The sequence below is a fragment of the Oryza sativa genome, chromosome 2, assembly GCF_034140825.1.
Source record: "Oryza sativa Japonica Group chromosome 2, ASM3414082v1".
Taxonomy (NCBI): domain Eukaryota; kingdom Viridiplantae; phylum Streptophyta; class Magnoliopsida; order Poales; family Poaceae; genus Oryza; species Oryza sativa.
In genome coordinates this window covers 27798164-27815787 of record NC_089036.1, presented here as the reverse complement: position 1 = coordinate 27815787, position 17624 = coordinate 27798164, and the positions used below count along the sequence as shown (strand labels likewise).

The window sequence follows — 17624 nt, the reverse complement described above, 5'->3', positions numbered from 1 at the left end:
AATCACCATAATTATTGTATAGTACATTGCGTACTGCTTCTAGTACAAAAGGTACAGCATATCCATCATTTTCCTGAAGATCGATTAGACATTATGAGGGCCATTACAAACGTCCGATGATATCCATGATTGTTTCACTTAAGTACACACAAGTGCATTAGTCATTAAGGACAAACAATTTATCAAGCAGAACTCTTCTAGCTGTCTGCTATTATTCTAGCATGCTGTTTACACAAGACTCTACTCTTTTGATCTTTTTATCCTTCCGTTTGAAAGCATATATGGTACCAACTGTATACTGTGCCAAATCTTAAGCTCGTCATCATCTGTATCATTAGTATTCTGTCACGGACACGACACATACAGGCAACACGACGCCACTAGGTGGCCTGTGGCGACAGACGATCTCGAAAGGTCGCTTTCACCAGCTACCAAACATTCACTTGTTTTCCCTCAGAATTATCATCAGAATGGAACGCGAGCTTCGTGCAAGCAAACCCTATAAGTATATATTAACTTGGGCGCTACCCTTTAATTACCAACGAAAAGTACGTGCAGAGATCGCCATCGAGGCTTGCAGATTGTTGACTAATTAATTTTGCCGTCTAGGTGCTGAACTTTTTTAATGCACAAATGGAATTAGGGACGTACTCATGCATATGTATATGCCCTACTTTATAATTAAGAAGAGAATGTACTCGAGGACTTTGTCTAATTCCGTTCTCCTGTGAAATATCAACGTCGATCGAGGCAGGCATGTACCGAACGATCGAACACCTTGTCCCCCCACCACGGGGAATCATCGCTGTCACGTCCTGTATACGCCCTGCGTCACACGGTTGCCGTAGTATGCAAGATAGCGATAGGAACCACGGTTTTTTCATTTTTCTCCTTGCCCTCTCTTCAAAACCTAATTGAGGAGTGCCAGCGAAGAGCTAACCGGCCTCTATCTTGAGCAAAATCTCATCGAGATAAATTCAAAATCTGAACAAAATTTTAATTAAATTTGAATATATGCACTTTCTTTGACCGGTTGAAAGAAAAATACCAGGAGTACTCCGAGACAGTGAGATCACATTATAGAGAAACCAATCAACGGTATGATGAACTAGTCTAGTTGGCAAATTAAGTTGTGGATAACATCTCACTAGATACGCTTTCGCTATTTTATGGATAAAGCTGTAAGGTTGCTAGCTCGCGGACGCCACAACAAGCAGCCAATCATTTGTGGCAGTACCAAGCCCAGACGTACGATCACCCATCATTTACTCTACGGTTCATCCGTGGAAAATGAACAACGCAATAAAACTAAAAGTTATTATGGGTAAAATTTGTATATTAATTTGTGTTCTTAATTAGCGATTTAAAAGGTAATGCATAAAAACAAACACAATAAAAACAACTCTAAAATAATTAGATTTATTTTTTTTGCATAACTGATAAGCTAATTAGAGACAAATGATAGAGCTAGCCGCCAAACTCGTCATTGCATGACCATGAGCTATATATTCTTCTTAGTTCCCCTGCTCGCTACATATATAGCCAAGTGTATGCGAGAACCTATCAAGTGCCCTCACCCCAAGCAAAACCTTCATGTCAGAAGAATTTCCCGCTTGGCGTGCTGTCTTTGAGGTTGTTGCAAAACACTCTTTGAAACTTAAATCCCAAGTTGAAAATCGGAATCATTCAATTTTCATTTGGACCAAAAAAAAATTCGAACATTAATTAGTTGAGTGATGCGCTATGAGACAGAAGTCAAACATATAATTGAGAGGGGGAATTAATATATAGGTCGAAAGTGGCTCTAGTTTTTAATAATTTGACCAGATCTGCACAGAAAGCACCAACTTTTTGAGAATTAATTGAGGCTATGAAATCCACTCAATTTTGAAATACTTCAAATCCCAAATAATATTAAAATTAATATATAGACCATATAATTCTCTCACAATTTTTCAGAAAAGGATAATGGTTTGAAATGTTATTTCCAGGACTTAAAAATCACATTTCATATTGATCAATCGCATATCTATTATAACTTTTCAATGGTTTTATATATATCTCATATACATGTAACCCAATCGTTATCCCAAAATATTTAATAACTTAACAACGTTGGCTAGATTTGTACTAGGTGAAATCAATTATATATGTTCCAATGTAGAAAGTTATAATTGCAGTTTTGAATGATGTGATCATTAATGATTTATATGTTTATTACAAATTTATAAAAATACTTTGAAATTGTAGTATATAAGATAGGAAATCTCAAGCTATTTTAAAGCAAATTGAGGCCCTGATTCTTTTTCTTTTGATTCACATAATCCGGTTTCTGGATTGTGATTTTTAGAAGTTCTTAAATTGATTGTGGATTTGGAAATAGTCGCAATACTCGCCGTGAACATCATTACCCAAAATCCACAAATAGCTCAATATCCTGCTTTTGGATTTTAGAAGAAAAAAAACAGGATTTGATTTTGCTAATCTGTTTCCGGAATCAAGCTATTTGTTTTTCTTCAAAATTAATTGTTGGGGCAGAATCAAAAACAAAAAATGAAACATGGCCTGAGTTGGGTGATGATTTCTACTGGTGCATTTTTATTCAACAACACTTTAGATCACACTCATGCACCGCCCTCCTGTTTTCAAGAGATCCTTTTGGTGCAAGTTATCTAGGTGTTAACATAATTTATCAATCTTACAAAATCACATATATAGGCGCACACACACGGGTAAAAGAATATCATACTAACTATATAAAAATGAAAATGAGTCGCAAAATAATTAACCCCTTGAATATATATATGTATATATATATTTTTGAGAATTACACAGTACAACGCACGCACACTCACCCCATGAACGCACGCACGTAAACCCTACCCCTATGAGCATCTTTGAAGACTGGACCGGCAAATCCTGGAGATTGACGAAGTCACCACAGACGTCTCGCTGTCAACGGGTACATCGCCTACCACTAAAAACACAAAGCCGTTAAATACTGGAAACCACTAGGTTACAGGCCCTTTTGCAACCCCTTGAATATATTGGAACAATTACCTAAATGTAGTTGCAGGAAATGGAAAAAAAAAAGGTTGGAATCATTTTTTATTAAGTTTGTTTATCCATCCCGTATATATATAATGAAAACAATAGTACAAAGATAAAAAAAATCGATTATAATCAGGGAGAAAAATAAAAATATATTAGCTTTGTTTTCTTTCTTGTTCTTCTTCAGGGATTATGGACCTGTTTTAGGAAGCTTTTTGGCGAATTGTAGCTACTTCAAGAATCTCCAGCTAGCTCCCAAAACAACCTAAATTATTCGTCTTGATTGTGAATGTTAGTAGCTATAGATAGAACCCAAGAATAAACTAGCAAAAAAAGTTATATTGGAAATTGTAGCTATATACCTTCGAAATAAACTAGCAACAGAAGTTATAGAAAGATCTAGTAGTTTCTCATCGGCTACTTTTTAAAATTTCGAGCTCAGTAAACATAACCCATCTATATTAGCAACACAGCCGACACGTTGATGACATAATTAACATGAAACGACATACACCACAACATGGACTATATATCATGATTAACTGCATTAATTGCAAGAACAATATTTTTGCTCTAGAGGGTTAACTGAATGACTGAAAGAGGACAAAAAATAGAAAAGATCAGTAGGGTAATTAAGTCTCATTATCCCCCACAGACCTATAATTCGTCTGACAGAAAAGAAAGAAGAAGATAATACAGTCTCATTGCAGTTATCCCTGATCCAGTACAATTAACCCAATTACATTTAGCAAGACCTATTCTTTCAAATGAAATTTAGCAATAAGATCTATCAGGAACAGAATAGTATATTGCAGTAATAACGCCTAACTTCAGCTCAAGTCTCATGATTCCTGTTGATCTAGCTTCATCATGCATTAGTAGGAGTCTAGGAGAAGCTCTTCTGCTCACCATGTCTCTCGCTAAGATTGTATCATCATCAAAGCTGGCTTTATCCTTTTGCATGGATGCATGCAAAAACATCTATCACATGTGTCACAAGTCACAGCATTGTATTGCAACCTGCAAATCAACAACTTATTCCTGCCATGCATGTTGATGCCAACGTGCCACGTATATATGCTTAAGAGATCATTGCATCCTGCCTCCGTTGAAGGACGACGACGCCGACTTCATCTCGGCCTCCAAGGTGCCATGCATGTCGCTGCCGCCACCGCCATGGTGCTCCCCTCTCGCCATCGACATCCCCCTCATGAAACCGCCGCCGCCGACGCCGAGGAAGTCACGCGTCACGTCGCCGTCGCCGCCGCCGCCGCCGCCGCGCTGCAGGCTGAACTTCACCTCGTGCTGGTCCATGTCGTACAGCCTCGGGTCAATCATGCTGCCACTCCCAAACATGCCCTGGTGGTCGGCGTTGCCACCGCCGGCGAGCGAGTTCATCAGGCTCTGGAGGTGCATCTGCCCCTGGTCGACCATGGTCGTCCCGCGGCCGTGCGGGATGGACGACGGCGCCGACGAGCCGGCGAAGCCGCCGCCGAACACGGACGCGCCGGCGCCGTTCGCGCTCGACGTGCTCGAGCCCATCTGCGCCGCCTTCTGGAGCAGCGCGGTCGCCGACATCTGCGGCAGCATCATGGCCTGATCATTCGCGTACATCCCGGCAGGAGAAACCTGGTGGTGGTCGCCGCCGGAGAAGTTCCCACCGGCGCCGAACAGCGCCGCCGCCGATGTCTCTGAACCGCCGCCGCCGCCGCCACCACCCCCTCCTTCGCTGAACTGGTCGGTGTTCGTCATCTGTCCCTGGCTCGCGTGGCCATGGCTGGAAGTACCCGAGCTGTTCGCGCTGTTGGCGATGTAGCCGAGGTTGTAGAGACCCGGACCCGACGGCGACGGCCCGCCGGTGCCATTCCCTTGGAGGTCAGGGAGCTGCATGAGGCCATGGAACGGCTTACCCTGCAAGAATCCGTGCGGACCACTGCCGTCGCCGCCGTCGCCGAACCCCTGCGGCGCCGCGCCGAGGAGGAACGGCGCCGGAGGCTGCTGCTGCGGCGGCGGCAGGGGCCGGAACGCGGAGGCGCTGGACGACGACAGGAGGTGCTCGAGGCGTGCAGCCATGGCGCCACCGCCGCTGCCGCCGAAGCGGAGGAGGTCCGGGGAGGCGCCGTGATGGTGGTGGTGGTGGCCGTGGTCCTGGAGGGTGGAGGCGAGGTGGGAGCCGACCTGGGAGAGGCTGAGCGCCATGTTGGCGGCGCCGGCGGAGCCGTAGAGGTGGCCGGCGGCGGCGGGTGGCAGCCGCGCGCTCTCCTGGGCGAGGGCGTCGCAGAAGGCGCGGTGGGTGATGAAGCTGTCCCTCCTGCATTTGCATGGACGACGACGGACACATGCGATGTACCATCAAACTGATCACTGTCCGTGCGGCACAAGTTTGCACGTGAAATTGTACGACGCAAAAGTGAAGATAACTCGAAGGACAGTGCATGTCACTACAGTATCGGGTACTGATACAGAAATCACGTGAAGTGGTGCTCATCAGCTAGACAGCTAGATGCAAAATTTTTGCTGTGTCATCCGTGCAAATGTAGTAGTACTCTCTCTATTTTATACGGTAAGTTATTTGATTTTTTTTCCCTCGTCAATTTCTTTTAAATGTATAGAAAAATTTAGCGACATCTAAAATATCAAATTAATTTTATTAAATCTAACATTTGATATATTCTAATAATATGTTTATTTTTTAAATACTATTATATTTTTCTATAAACTTGGTCAAAATTAAATAAGTTGACTAGAAAAAAACAAAAGACTTATACAATTTTGTTGTATTTTTAGAACTCAATATGCAAACAATGTCAAATCAATATCTCCACATTATTTTTACATTATTTAAACATATACATTACCATTTCTATGATATATAACATGCATTCATCGACATATTCCGCAGCAAAAAGCGGTGTATCGACTAGTTTACTATATATTGGAAAGAAGGCATTGATCATATCGATACTAACAACTAAGGCTGCGTTCTTTGTGATGAGTTCTGGGGGATTGGGTGAGAAAAGGACATCGTATTCCGCGTGCACGCTTCCCAAACTACTAGACGGTGTATTTTTTGTAAAAATTTTTTATAGGAAAGTTGCTTTAAAAAATCATATTAATCCATTTTTAAAATTTAAAATAGTTAATACTCAATTAATCATGCGCTAATAGCTCACCTCGTTTTGTGTATCTTCCCAATCTTCTCAATCCCCCTCTCCTCAAACTCTCAAAGAGAGTTGAGAAAATAGTATTTTTATTCTAAACTCTTAGAAGGATGTCCCATAATTGTTTGCATGTCACTCAAATAGTCTAGTTGTTTTTTTTAAAAAAATGAAAAGATATATTAATATGGGATATATCACTCCACAAACATGAAGCTCAAATTCGACTTCTATATCTCACAACGAAAAAAAATTAAATTATAGCTAGTTAATGCATATTCATGGTTAAATTTATTTTTTTTCGTTACGACATGTAAAAGTTGAATTTTAACTTGCATGTTTGTGGAGCGATATATCACATATTAATACATCTTCTCATATTTTATTTAGATTTTTTTCGTAACTATTTGAATTGCATGCAAATAACGAGGGGATATCCTCTCGAGAGTTTAAAATCCACTCCCGAGAAAATGATTATTTTTCTCTAATCAATTGCATGTTAAGCACAACAGTACAGAAATCCATGCAAAAAAGCACTATAATAATTAGATGCAATGTGTATTCAAGAATTATATATTTGCATCTTTTAGGAGACGTAGTACGTACGTTCCATTCTTGCCTTGAACCGATAAGATTCCAAGTTCCATACACAGGACGACCATATATTTGTACGGAAAAAGTTACAAGCTGGAGTACTAGCTAGTACAGTAATTGGCAAGGATGCATGAATGTGTGTACACTGTGCGTATGACTTGAGGTGGGTACGAGAAATAATGGTCGTCTAAACAGTAGAACTGTGTGATATACTATCGTTGAAATATCTTTAATTCTTTCTTCTACAAGTAAGTGAATTTTATCTATTGCGTGTAACAACTCCTACTGTTAGTATTCCGAAAAAAAAAATCTTGGGAGAAGTATTTTAAGCTATATTAAATCAAGAATGTGTGTCGTGCGCGCCCTCGTTTCATGTATGAAATCTAAATAGTTATAAGCTAACAAGATTTGGCCATATAGATTATGCCGTCACATGCATGTATTACTGTACAGACATCCACGACCAAATTCATTTACATCAAAGAAAAAACAAACCTAATTAACTATGAAATTAAAGTAGTGTGTGTGTGTATTTCCCGCAGTTATATTTTTTCCCACTTGTTCAAATTAAGTTTGAACATACATATTTGTAGGGTAACTATATGACAACCCAATATACGTTATTAATGTTTTATTGATTATGTAAGCGACACGCAAAAGGAGGGCAATGACCTTCTTATTTTAGAATGACCTTTAAAGGCTCAAAATATGTACAACTTCTACCAAGGTGCAGATAAATGCCTAGCGACCCCGGGTAGCTCCTAGGCCACCCAGGGTTGTCAATGAATCACATTTTTATAATGTCTTGTATTTGAAGTGTTCAATAACATTGATATATAATTGTTCGTACTTGTGTTTGCATGTACTTTAAAAAATTATAAATCTTTTTTTTAGAAAAAAAATCTAAATCTACCAGTGATTCTACATGTTTTCAAGTGTGGGGTTGACTAAAACCTGTTCGTTTCATCACTTGACTTCTATCACACTCAATTGAAGCTCGAGATCCCAGAAACTCATGTCAATCAGGGATGAAAACGAGGAAAAGAGTAGGCAGATTGATATAGCATGGCGTCACCGATATATATAGGTTCTTAATTAATATATATGGTGCAAGAAGCTTCCAAGGAGAAAGGGCTGGGAAAAGAAATTCTACTACTAGCTAGTACTAGTAGTAGACATATTGGACATCGCCATGGTAGAGAGCAGTAGCACACGCACACGCCAACTCGCCCGGAGACATGAGAAGACTTTGTAAAAAGCTCATTTTCCAAGGAACCAAAGGGTGATCCAACAAGAATATATATGGATGAAAAAACACATGCAAAACTACAAAAGCCTACACATATATATAGGGCTAGGCCCCCATTGCATCAAAATTATTGATGCTAAGAACTCTGCATGCAGAGGTCATGCCATGAAGCCAGAGAGGAAAATGCTCGAGTTGTGAAAGATAGGGGTGAACACTTGCTGCTATTCTGGAGAGAGAGAGAGAGAGAGAGAGAGAGAGAGAGAGAGAGAGAGAGAGAGAGAGAGAGTCTGCAGTATGCGTGACACTGCTGCTAGCAAGCGAAGTTGCACCCATGTGACTCGTGAGATCAGATGTAAGGGCCTGGATCGGAGTATGCATGTATCCGAGGGAAATCTAAGCCGTGTGAAGCGTGAACCACAGGCTCTTCTGACACGTAAGGCCAACGAAAGGCCCTGCACCGCACATCTATCTAGCCGGCCAGCTCACACACATTCACATATCATATTCTGCATGATATAAGTTATAGTTTGCATTATATTATTTTTAGATATAAATAGAAAGTCGGCTCAATCCACGGGTGGATATACACAGCGAAAGACTATATATATCCATACTCTTCTATATGGCAGCTCAAAACAGATTAGCCAATTACGATCATATGGGGGTGTATAATGCAGACGTGTACAGCTCATTTCTTTTGTACAATTTACTCCTTCTATATTCAATAAAATTGACGGCTCGCTGATTCATTAAAATAAAAATATAGTGCAGACGTGTAGTGCCACACATATAAGCTTGTTTAATTATATTTTTATATATATGGACGACAATTTTTCTATTTACTAGTCCACTGGGATTTTGTTTCTTAAATCTTGGCCAATTGATCTATGAAGATCTTGATCCGACGATTCGACAAGTGGCAAGCATCTTCTACCTCTAGCCGACCGAGAGAGGTGCGAGGAAGAGAGGGAGGCAACAGGATGACTCACTAAGAACATCACTAGTGACTTCATTGGTAAGCCCTCTTGGCACCAGCGACATCCGAACTTCAGCTGCATGAGCTGTATATCATAGATGAAGCTATATATACCCCAATAATAACGCTATGGTGTGGATGGAGGATTTGATATGGAGAGGACAACTAGCTGGAATTTCTGGCGCCTTCCAATAAGGTGGAGATCGATCGAAGAGCTAGCGGAGGCGAGAGATGGATCAGGATTCCGGGCATCGAAGTGGTTTATTGCATCCCCAACAAATGTCCAATATTCTCCTCTAATAAATATCTTATTTGAAATCTCTAATAAGAATTTAAGGATATAAAATATACCTTGATCTCTATAACAGATAGTCTAAACTTAATTTCCTAAAATAAAAAGGGGCCCTTCTCTCCTCATGGGCGATCTCCCTCGCCCACCTTCCATGCCGCTATCTCGATAGCTCTCATCCCACGCATGATCAGTTTTTTGGGTGTGCCATTCCCTAGATGTGGAGAACGATAAAAACGGAGTTGGGGATGCTAAATTTTTTTTATCATCTCTACATGGGAATTGTTGGATCCTAATTTTCATAGAAAAACCCATCTTTTTATGGTTGGATTTTATTTAGGAGCATTGTCTTTTTTTAAGGAAAAAACTGTAGGAGAGTGTCTTACAGTGTATATTTAATTATTAACATTTAGAGAACTGTTGGTCATGCTCTTACATATGTATATATATATATATATATAGTTATTGCACGGATCTTGGAATAATTCTGACCGCTTAGATATTTCAAAATTCAGTTGTCTGATGAATAGACAGACAGCCCAACGAATTAAGAATGTGCTAGCTAGCTGTCGACGTTCCGGGCATATCGATCCCGAATTGGGGCCATGAATCAGTATAACACACGCGCACACATATATAAACATATCGCGTTTATTTGTGTGACTTGTAATATATATAGCATGAGGAAGAGACGGGAGGCCTTTTCAGCCAGGCTTGACGACGATGCATGCCAGCACAAGAACGCTTGGAAACATTTGCATCAGCAAGACAATGGCAAGATCACGTGCGAGCAGTAGCCCTAATGCTCTTCGCCCATACATATGCATATGCATCCTGCAGACCACGCGGTACGTACACGTGTGTACGACATCGATAATTCTTCTCCTCCCACTAGCCATTAACCCTCGTGAACAGATTAGTTAAAGTACTACACTATACCACCCAGACAAAACCCTAACCCCGGCCGAACGTGCATGCTGCCATTTTTGTGCGCACACTACTAAACATTCTTCGCTAGCTAGCACGCACACACATGCAACGTCTCATGCAGATGGAGAAATCAAGCTGCGAAAAACACCATACATATATACGTAGTAGAGAGATGGGTAGAGTGTGGGCTTACCGGGAGAAGAGGGTGCCGCAGTCGCAGCGGTACTCGCGGGTGCCGCAGATCTTGGAGTGGGCCTTCCAGTCGGACTGGACGGCGTAGCGCTTGGAGCACTTGTCGCACTTCCACTTCTTCTCGCCGTGCTTGCGGCAGAAGTGCTTCTTGATGCCGGTGAGGTCGCCGAGGGCGCGGGAGGGGTCGTGGTGGACGCACGTCGGCTCCGGGCACAGGTACACCCGGCGGCGCTGCGCCTGCAGCGGGTTCTTCTGCTTCAGCTTCCACGGCAGGTTGTGCCCGCGCCGGTGCAGCTGCAGGTTCTGCTCCCGCTGGAACCCCTTGTTGCACACCTCGCACACGAACCGGTTCGTCGCCAGCAGCGTCTTCGGCGACAGCGCTATCACCTCCGCGTCCGGGTCTGCGCATGCAATGCATGCAAGTACAGCTTATTAGTACTAGTGCAAAGTAGTATTAATTAGAAGATAGGAGTATATACATATGCATGCGCTGCACTACCTGATCAAAATGTTAGTTCAACATAAATATTAGATGCATATATGTGAATGGTTAATTTAGATCGATATATAGATATAGATGCACGGTGGTTTTAACATTATGTGGGGATTAGAAGAGAGAGAAATAAGGAGTACAGCTTGCCGCACTACTGATGACAAAACCAAATTGCAGTGTGGCTGATGATGACAAACGCATGCATGTTTCTTAACACGAAAGAATTTCCCAATCGGAGTAGATTTATGGTGATGAAGATCGGTTAGGCATGCAAGGATGATTTGTAATGGGGAGTAGTGATTTTTTTTCCTTTTGATTTTAGTAGCCAGGGACAAATTAAGGCAAAAAGAGAATATTTGCACGAGATTATGAAGGAGGGGGGGGGGGCAAAAGAGAATTAATTTTGCAGCAAGAGGCATGTAGGGAACAAATGAATTGACATTGCTCGTGCATATGTCATGGCCCGTATCTGCATCTCTCATGATTGGTAAGAGAAAGGAAGAGGCCAGCAAGGGTGAAGAGGAGAACAGCTCACGTACATGGAATCTTGCCCAAAAAATCTCTAAGATTAATTGATGATTAAATGATGGTGATTGTCTATTTGAATTAAGGAACTTTACTGCGGTAAAGAAATAATTAGGGGAACCAATCTATCTACTGAAAAATAAGTCTGATTTATAATGACATATGAGAAAAAAAAACAAAAAAAAAACAAGAAATCATTTTGTGCTTTGTACCTTCACCTGAACTGAGGACTATACTATTCATCCAGGTGAGACTACAAGCTTTAAATGAAGTAGTGCTGGGTGACTACAATCCAGGTGCGTAAGAAATTCATTGGACCAAGCTAGAGAAGAGAGAGAAATTAGAAACCGAAGAAGATATAGGACCATTTCATGTAATTTAAATCCAAGGGAACCAAATCTTGGACTCTATGCTAGCGTACAAATCCCTTCCAAAAAAGACATTATGCATGTGAATCAAAAATTTCAAAACCAAGAAAAAAAATCACTAGACAAACACGGTAAAATCGATACAAAAACCATGTGAATCTTGGACAAGCTAGCAGTAGCTAGCTGTCTTCTTGTGCATGCTAAAACAAAGGAATTGAAACTCGCTCCAACCGATAAATCGAGACAAGATCAGCAAGGAGATAGAAGAATGCTATGCTGGCATCCATGCATGCATGACTGAAAGTCTGAAACTGAACAAAAAAAAAGGGATAAACTTTGCATGGATTACCTGGTAAGGTTCTCTTCTTCTTCGCTGGTGGCGCCGCCACGGCCGCTTGACCGGCCGCCGACCCTGCCGCAGAAGCCGCCGCCGCGGCGTTGGATGGCGCCATAGGTGGCTGGTGGTGGTGGTGTTGCTGCTGCTGGGCAAATAGCGGCTTAATCTGGTCCTCATGGTCGCCATCCCTAATTCCAAACAACGCCGCCACAGCTGCCGCTGATGAGTTGGATGCCATGGCCGCTCTCAGATTTAATTACCCTCGAGCGAAGCTAGCTACTCAAGAACAGAAGGGAATCTTTTCCCTTCTTGTAGAGCTTTGGCTTGGGCTAGTAGCAGCTTTCTTTTCTTGATTTCCCGTCACTGCAAGAAGCTGTAGTGTCCGAGTGAGACATGGCGATAACAAACTCAAGCAAGAACAACCAAGATTGACACTACACATCATGCAAGCACACAAAGATGAGAAGATGTCAGAAAGTTCTCTAGCAAAAGGAGGATGGGGATAAAACCAAAAGAAAAGAGCAGAAAGGAGAAACAGAAAGGGATGAGAATACCTCTCAATACTTATGTAAGTATCTGCTTGGAATCGATCTGAAACAACAACAAAGGAATCGACAAGAAGCTGGGGAAAAACTCCAAAGGGTTAGGGCTCGTCCGAGATGAACAAAAGAACAAAGTGCGCAGGGAAATCCAAACAAACAGTTACACTCAGAAACAAAGGAAAAGAAGAAAAAAAAAGCTCGCAAACACCCAAACCCAAGACGTATATAAACTAAAGAACCAAAGCAAAAACAAGAGCTTTGCTTAGCTTCTTCTCCATACCTCTCCCCTCCTCTGTGCCTGTCGTCTCTAGAGCTGCATGCTGCTAATACTCTTCCAGCTGCTTGCTCTTGCCTGCTAGTCCTGGTCTACTAGGGAACTCATGGCAAGGGAGAAGAAGCTAGTGGAGAGGAGGAGGCTAAGAAGGTTGTTGTCTGATTTCTTTCATCTCCTTGTCATACTTTTCTCTCTCCCCCTTTTGCTTCCTTCTTTCCACACTCTACTATATGCTCTCTCCTCTCTGCTACTATATATTTTTAAACAGCCTTTTTACCTTAGGTTTATTCAGGGGACAAGTCGATTTAATTTATTTACCCCTTTTCCGATGCCTACGCATACGTATCTATCAGGGTTCACATGTACAGAAATGTACAGTCTGATGTACAGAGTGAGACAAGTGAGGGTCGTAGTAGAATTATAGAAAAGAGGAGTGTATAACTCCGGTAGAGTTGATGGGGGAGAAATGCTCACGCAGGCGAGAGCGGCCGGTGTCGTCAAGCGGCTGTGGATTGGGTCCACAGACTGCGGGGGCTTACCGCATCCATCTCTCCCTCGCCGATCAGCGGCGCATGTGTATATGTGCTGTGTGCACTGTGAGCACACGAGATACCATTCACATAAGCCGACTTACTTTTGGATTGGGACAAGAAAATTTTCGCTATTGTGACCTACAGTGCTACAGCCTGCAAGCATAAGTACGAGGGCATTTCTAATTAAGCTACTCAGGGAGGCAGGAGCAGTGACTGATACAGAAATAAATAGCAGTGGGATCTGAATAAACTAGATAGAGTTATAGCCCTCCTTCTAACTATATATGGTAAAAAAATTTAGTGGTATCTTCGTGGGGGCTCTCATAATCTTCATGCAAGTAGTGAGGGCTCGAGACCCCGCTGCCCCTATGCTGGATCCGCCCCTGGCTAGGAGGTGGCGAGAAGGCATTATGTTTCTCATGTTTTTTTAATTAGCTGTTGATGAGAAAATATAAGCAGATTGATGATGGCTGTTCGATCCCAATCAAACGGCTTACTTACTATGCTTCGTTTTTTTCTTAAGGAAAACATTGTAGGAGAAATCCATACGGTAAATAAATTATATTAAAAATAGGGAAAAATTACCATGCTTCTTCATCCCTCTAACCATTGGAGGGGAAGGATATGCTTACCAGTGACAATGGTGTGGCTTCTCTGATGAGCGCTCCTCACAACAGTGGTGAGTTCACCGCTTGGCAAACACTACAAGAATCCGAAATTTTCTTGGCGGCCACCTGATTTTTTTTGCGGTTAAACCGCCAAGTTTAATCGCGGTTATGGAGAGAGATAATAGTAAGTTCACAATAAATCTTTGGCACAGTTAGATTTGTCCGGGCTCTAGAAAGTTTTGGTTCCGCCAATGCTTTAAAAGATCCCTTATTGCAAATAGCTACGAAGTGGTAGCACAACATTAAATTAGTGTTCTAGATGTGTAAAAGGGAGGAAGGACGGGCTTTAGATACAAGAGGCTTTGTTTGTCACCATCTTGGCAGCATAAAAGAAGAGGATGTATATATGTTTCGTGACGTAGGTAGGAAAGTTAAATGGTGCGAGGATGTGAATGATGACGCTTATTTCCTAAAAAATGATGGAGATTAGGAAGGTGCAATGTGACGAAAGGCTCGATCGACAAAGATGATCAAGCATAGAGGGGAACGGGCCGGAGAGGCAGATTGCATGGAGGGGTTTGAGGTAGATGGAAGTGAAAGTGAGGAAGGTGATGTTTCAAAGGCGTCAACTGGTGGCCCAACATTAGCAAGGCAGACGGAGTGCACGTTGGGAAAAAAATGTAAAGAGATTATGTTGTGTACAAATATAAAAAGATTTTGGAGGTTGTACTTAATGTCAGGTAGGTGAGGAAGACTACTAAAATTAAGAACACTTCTCAACGCAATATAAATAGTTCCTATACGACCAACACAACTAGGTCGACAATCCATATATATGTTTTTCTATCTCCACAAAAGATAACAAACACAATAGTAGAGGCACACCTCATAGGTAGGTGGGAGGCCACCCGATCGAACTAAATACTTAGGTAGCATATATCATGGTCCACCGCTGAAATAATTTACCTTGAACATAATCATTATTCAGTAGAATCTACTTGTTGCCTTATTTTTTAGTGCTCTTGGCTCTGTTAGTGCTACTGCGAGATAATAGTAGAAAAAAATGTTTCAAGCATAAATATTTACTAATAGCTTATATCAAAACTTGACTTATACTATATGCCAACGTATGTTATTTCTTTATTTGTGTTTGTGCAATTGTGCATGTGTTGCGGCGTGTACACACTAGCTTGTACGTATAAACAAATCAAGCAAGGGAAAAATTCTTGTGCATATATATATGCTGAGTTCACTGTTTGACTAAGGTCCACCCGCACATACGCACGTACGATTGTCACCTTTGTAGGTGCTGTATATATGCGCACGAGCCATATATAGATGCATGCCTCAGCCTACGTACGTACGTGCGCAGATTGGTACAAGAAATAATAAATGCTCGACCGACGATCGATCAAACAGGAGACCGGATGGAGTTCTCAACCGTCAAATTAATGGCACGCGTACCGCACGTAACCATGGATTCTTCCTGCTTGCTCGCTAGCTATCTACGCCTGCCGCGCCGCCGTCGTCGCGTATGGCGTCACGCATCACGGCCTTCGATTCAACTCAACCCTTTGAAAAAAAACCTTGTGTCGTTTTACGGGAGTAGTATATATCGTCGGCAATGATGGACAATTAGACATGGGCCGGCCGGCTGTAATCCGGATCAAGGGCCACGTACGTGTGCATATATTAATCCAATTTAACGGTGACCTTAATTTCAAGAGCATTATAGAATTAGTACATGGCATTGTTATACAGGAAATAATCTAGTGATGTTGTTTTCCATAGTCAATTATTGCCTTGGGGGCCTTCTTACTTTGACGCGGTTCTCTCGTAGATATTTCGTGTGTGCGTGAACTGAACACGAGTACTGGCGGTTCACGTGCGATCATTCCTCTCGATCGGTGAGGCATGATGGTTGCGGACATCACTGAAAAATCATTTTTGCAAGTAGACAAAGCTAATTTTCGCAGGCGGGAGAGAGGTCCGCCTGCACCATAACGACTGCGAAAATCATTCATCTTTGCAGTCGGGGCAACGGCCCGCCTGCGAAAATAGAAGAAACGAAAAAAAAAAACGCCAGCCCGCACCGGGAGCCGCCGCCGCCGCTCCACGCTGTCGGCGCCGCCACCGGCCTCCCCCCTCCCTCCTCCGGCCAGATCTGGGAGGGAGGGGGGCAGGGGAGCCGCCGCCGCCGCCTAGCCTGCGCCGTCGCCGCTCCACGCCGTCGGCGCCGCCGCCGGCCTCCTCCCTCCCTCCTCCGGTCAGATCTGGGAGGGAGCGGGGGAGGGGAGCCGCCGCCGCCGCCGCCCGGCCCGCGCCATCGTCGCCGCCGCCTGCCTCCCCCCTCCCTCCTCCGGCCAGATTTGGGAGGGAGGGGGGAGGGGAGCCGCCGCCGCTACCTAGCCCACGCCGTCGCCGCTCCACGCCGTCGGCGCCGCCGCCGGCCACCTCGGCCGCGCCGCCTCGCCTCCTCGCCGCTGCCGCCCTTCGCCGCCACCGACCGCCGCCGCCGCCGGGAGCCGCCGCCGGGGAGAGTAGAAGTGAGGGGAGGGGAGAGGAGGAGAGGGGAGGGGAGGGGCCGGTGGTGAGGAGAGGTGTGGAGGGGAGGACTGAGGACTTAGAAAAAATTGCCGCCCGCGTGTATTTATATTAAGTCTATTTTCGCAGGCGGACCACTTAAGCGGCGCTTGCGAAAATGATTTTCGCAGTCGCCCCTTCGCCGCCACCGACCGCCGCCGCCGCCGGGAGCCGCCGCCAGGGAGAGTAGAAGTGAGGGGAGGGGAGAGGAGGAGAGGGGAGGGGAGGGGCCAGTGGTGAGGAGAGGTGTGGAGGGGAGGACTGAGGACTTAGAAAAAATTGCCGCCCGCGTGTATTTATATTAAGTCTATTTTCGCAGGCGGACCACTTAAGCGGTGCCTGCGAAAATGATTTTTGCAGTCGCCCCTTAAGTGCTCCCCCTGCGAAAATGATTTTCGCAGGCGCCGCTTAAGTGGACATCAAATTTCACCCCGATTTATATTTTCGTAGGCGGTCATTTGGCTCTAAGGGTCATATCCGCCTGCGAAAATGAGACCTCCACGTCGGGAAAAATGATTTTTCTAGTAGTGTACACAGCGAAGAAACCATTTTATTTTTTTGTTTGTTTATATGACAACTAAAAGATCTCTTTACAAATTACTCAGCGATTATTTACATCCACGCTTAATGTTCAGCGCGTGATTATTTTCTTTGCAGGGAAAAAAACAACGATTAATTTCGGACTAATCTTTCCATATATATATATATATATATATATATATATATATATATATATATATATATATATATATATATATATATATATATATATATATATATATATATATATATATATATATATATATATATATATATATATATATATATATATATATATATATATATATATATATATATATATATATATATTCACGAATCATGCATGGGTGTGGATTTAATTTGCGATGATGTCTAACACATT

General features: G+C 43.0%; 1 protein-coding gene across 3 annotated transcripts; it reads right to left on the bottom strand.

The window, feature by feature from the left end:
• Nucleotides 1-3560: 3560 nt before the first annotated feature.
• On the bottom strand, nucleotides 3561-13212 carry LOC4330280 (zinc finger protein GAI-ASSOCIATED FACTOR 1). Of its 3 annotated transcripts, XM_015770630.3 has the most exons (5): nucleotides 12985-13212; nucleotides 12717-12784; nucleotides 12175-12535; nucleotides 10441-10840; nucleotides 3561-5362 (listed from the first exon to the last, which is right to left on the bottom strand). In XM_015770630.3, the coding sequence occupies exons 3-5, from the start codon at nucleotides 12398-12400 to the stop codon at nucleotides 4141-4143; spliced, it is 1848 nt and encodes a 615-aa protein (XP_015626116.1). In that variant the 5' UTR covers nucleotides 12401-12535; nucleotides 12717-12784; nucleotides 12985-13212; the 3' UTR covers nucleotides 3561-4140. The 3 variants fall into 3 exon arrangements, with proteins under 3 accessions (XP_015626116.1, XP_015626115.1, XP_015626118.1); XM_015770629.3 differs by lacking the exon at nucleotides 12717-12784; XM_015770632.3 differs by lacking the exon at nucleotides 12717-12784 and having other exon boundaries at nucleotides 12175-12525.
• Nucleotides 13213-17624: the final 4412 nt, after the last annotated feature.

Coding starts and splice junctions, on each gene's coding strand:
- LOC4330280 (XM_015770630.3), bottom strand. CDS start 12,400: ATGGCATCCAACTCATCAGCGGCAGCTGTGGCGGCGTTGTTTGGAATT. Junction 10,841..12,174: donor GAAGAAGAGAACCTTACCAG/GTAATCCATGCA, acceptor TTGCATGCGCAG/ACCCGGACGCGGAGGTGATA. Junction 5,363..10,440: donor TGCGGCACCCTCTTCTCCCG/GTAAGCCCACAC, acceptor ATGCAAATGCAG/GAGGGACAGCTTCATCACCC.